General features: G+C 50.2%; 1 protein-coding gene across 1 annotated transcript in view; it reads left to right on the forward strand.

Annotated features, from left to right (window-relative positions):
• Window positions 1–2,265: 2,265 nt before the first annotated feature.
• Window positions 2,266–2,606, forward strand: part of LOC106810794 (alkaline ceramidase-like) — an 8,060-nt gene continuing 7,719 nt past the window's right edge. Inside the window, exon 1 of the mRNA XM_014814246.1 lies at window positions 2,266–2,277. Within this exon, the coding sequence (XP_014669732.1) occupies window positions 2,266–2,277 (12 nt within the window). The remainder of the gene's footprint in view (window positions 2,278–2,606) is intronic.

The following is a 2,606-nucleotide window of genomic DNA, read 5'->3' on the forward strand; positions in this document are numbered from 1 at the left end:
TCCCCCTCCTCCTCCACCAGCTCCCTTCTCCCCCTCCTTATCCCCTTCTCCCTTCTCCCCCTCCTCCTCCACCAGCTCCCTTCTCCCCCTCCTTATCCCCTTCTCCCTTCTCCCCTCCTCCTCCACCAGCTCCCTTCTCCCCCTCCTTATCCCCTTCTCCCTTCTCCCCTCCTCCTCCACCAGCTCCCTTCTCCCCCTCCTTATCCCCTTCTCCCTTCTCCTTTCCTCCTCCACCAGCTCCCTTCTCCCCCTACTTCTCCCCTTCCTCCTTCTCCACCAGCTTCTCCCCTCCTTCTCTACCAGCTTCTCCCTTCTCCCCTTCCTCCTTCTCCACCAGCTTCTCCCCTCCTTCTCTACCAGCTTCTCCTCCTCCTCCACCACCTTCTCCCTTCTCCCCCTCCTCCTCCACCAGCTTCTTCACCACCTTCTCCCTTCTCCCCCTCCTCCTCCACCACCTTCTCCCTTCTCCCCTCCTCGTTCTCCACCAGCTTCTCCCCTCCTTCTCCACCTCGTTCTCCCTTCTCTCCTTCCTCCTTCTCCACCAGCTTCTTCCTTCCTCCTTCTCCACCACCTTCTCTCTTCTCCCTTTCCTCCTTCTCCACCAGCTTCTCCACCACCTCCTTCTCCACCAGCTTCTCCCTTCTCCCCTTCCTCATTCTCCACCAGCTTTTCTCCCTCCTCCTTCTTCACCAGCTTCTCCCCTCCTCCTTCTCCACCACCTTCTCCCTTTTCCCCTTCCTTATTCTCCACCAGCTTCTCCTCCTTCTCCTTCTCCACCAGCTTCTCTCCTCCTCCTTCTCCACCACCTCACCATGCTTCACACTTCTGCACATGAGATCGCTTTGCGATACAGCTGGAAGTGACGTCATGAATACGCGATTACATCTGATTGGTTAACACAAACCACGTGACAAAATATGCAAATTATCTCCTGTACCGGCCTAAATATAGACAATCCCGAAGCGGCACGGGGCATAGGCTGGTACCCGGTCGACAGTTCCACACGCTACACTAACGTACACCGTACACTAACGGCAGTGTAGCGAAGGATATATGCCGGAGTGAAGGTGGCGAACGGGTACCAGTCTAGTGGCACTGCATGCAGTTTGCGATCACTGATCTCTATAGAGCTCCGAAGTGATGACGTCACGGTGGCATGACAACGAGCCCACTGGTTCTACACAATCATATGTGCTCTGGTAACATTAACTGCGTGTCGTGTTTTGTAGCCGATTGTAACCATCATTCTGAGAGTCATTATTGCAGTTTTTATAGATTTCCAAACGATGCATTTGCTGCACATTGACGAGCAGAATAAGGCAAGCTTCTTGCAGCTGCATGTCATGTTGCTGCATCCATCCTGTCTGCATCCACAAAACACCATGTTGAGAAGAATGTCAGGTGCAACAGGGATGTCCATTCCCACAGGTGCTAGACTGCCATCTTGAGATCGCCATCCCCATTCAGTAGGAGGCAGGCTGTTGCCAATCCATTCTTGAACAGTTAGATATGTCCGGTATGAATGCTGCTTTGCTGCCGCACTTGTTGGGAGTAAGCTTGCGAGTTGAAATAAAGAACTCAATGAGCTGCGGGCTATTGCACGCTTGTATGCAATGTTGCGATATTCATCCAACGTTTCAACTTTGTCTGCTCCATGTCGCAAGGATGAATGCTTCGGTTGTTGATGAATATATCAAGCAAGTCATATTCACCCTTCTTGTGCACCATGTTGAAAGCTTTCCGTTTGCCCTGACGATATATTGCAGATACTGTATCACAGCCGGTTACAGCGTGCAAAAACATCAAGTGATCTCTATAGTTTCTCCAATGGTATGCTGAATGTCATGAATGTCGTAGATCATTACAGGATTGCTGGAGCACAACATGTACACATCTGTTGTAGTGTCTACCCGAGCCACCAACATGACAAGTACGTAGGTCTGTGTCTGTTCCAACAAGAACAACCAGTTGCTGCTCAGACTCTGCTAGATCTAACGCTGCTGAGACAATCAGTGTGTCGGCATCTGCCTCTGCTTGCTTGACACGTATTCCAGCCATCAACATTTTATCGCGTAGAGCTCGAATGAACTTCATCTTGTTGTTGCTGTTAGCAAGGAATGCAGCCTGGGTTGTAGTAGTAGGTATGTCATCACCGGGTATGATGTCTCTGGAAGTGTTTTTGCTGGCCAGTCGCCTCTGTTCAGCTTATTTTGTGGATGCCTTACCCCCATATCCGTCAAACAACACGGTTGTTTGAGCTCCGCAATGCCTCTGGATGTACGAAATGTACGATTGATGCCCATCAGCATAGGTAGACGGTTTAGGCCAGACAACAGATTAGAAAAAGTGACCGCCATCTAGAACATAGATGCAATTTTCAGGTAGGCTGGTTGGTTGCGTGAATTCTTTCAACAGAAGTCCCACAGAACTCTTTGTTGGTTTTCGCATCACACCATCTTGGAAGAGCGAAGGTGGCTGGGGAGCAAGTTCATACGCCAAGAAGGATTTCATCTCTGAGCTGTTGTTCGTAACACATGTGATTCTATTAAAGAGTAGAGATGGAAAGAATTCTACTTGCTGTCCTCTGACTCGCACCATCTTCTCTT

The sequence above is a fragment of the Priapulus caudatus genome, unplaced genomic scaffold (genome assembly GCF_000485595.1).
Source record: "Priapulus caudatus unplaced genomic scaffold, Priapulus_caudatus-5.0.1 Scaffold474, whole genome shotgun sequence".
Classification (NCBI taxonomy): Eukaryota; Metazoa; Priapulida; class Priapulimorpha; order Priapulimorphida; family Priapulidae; genus Priapulus; species Priapulus caudatus.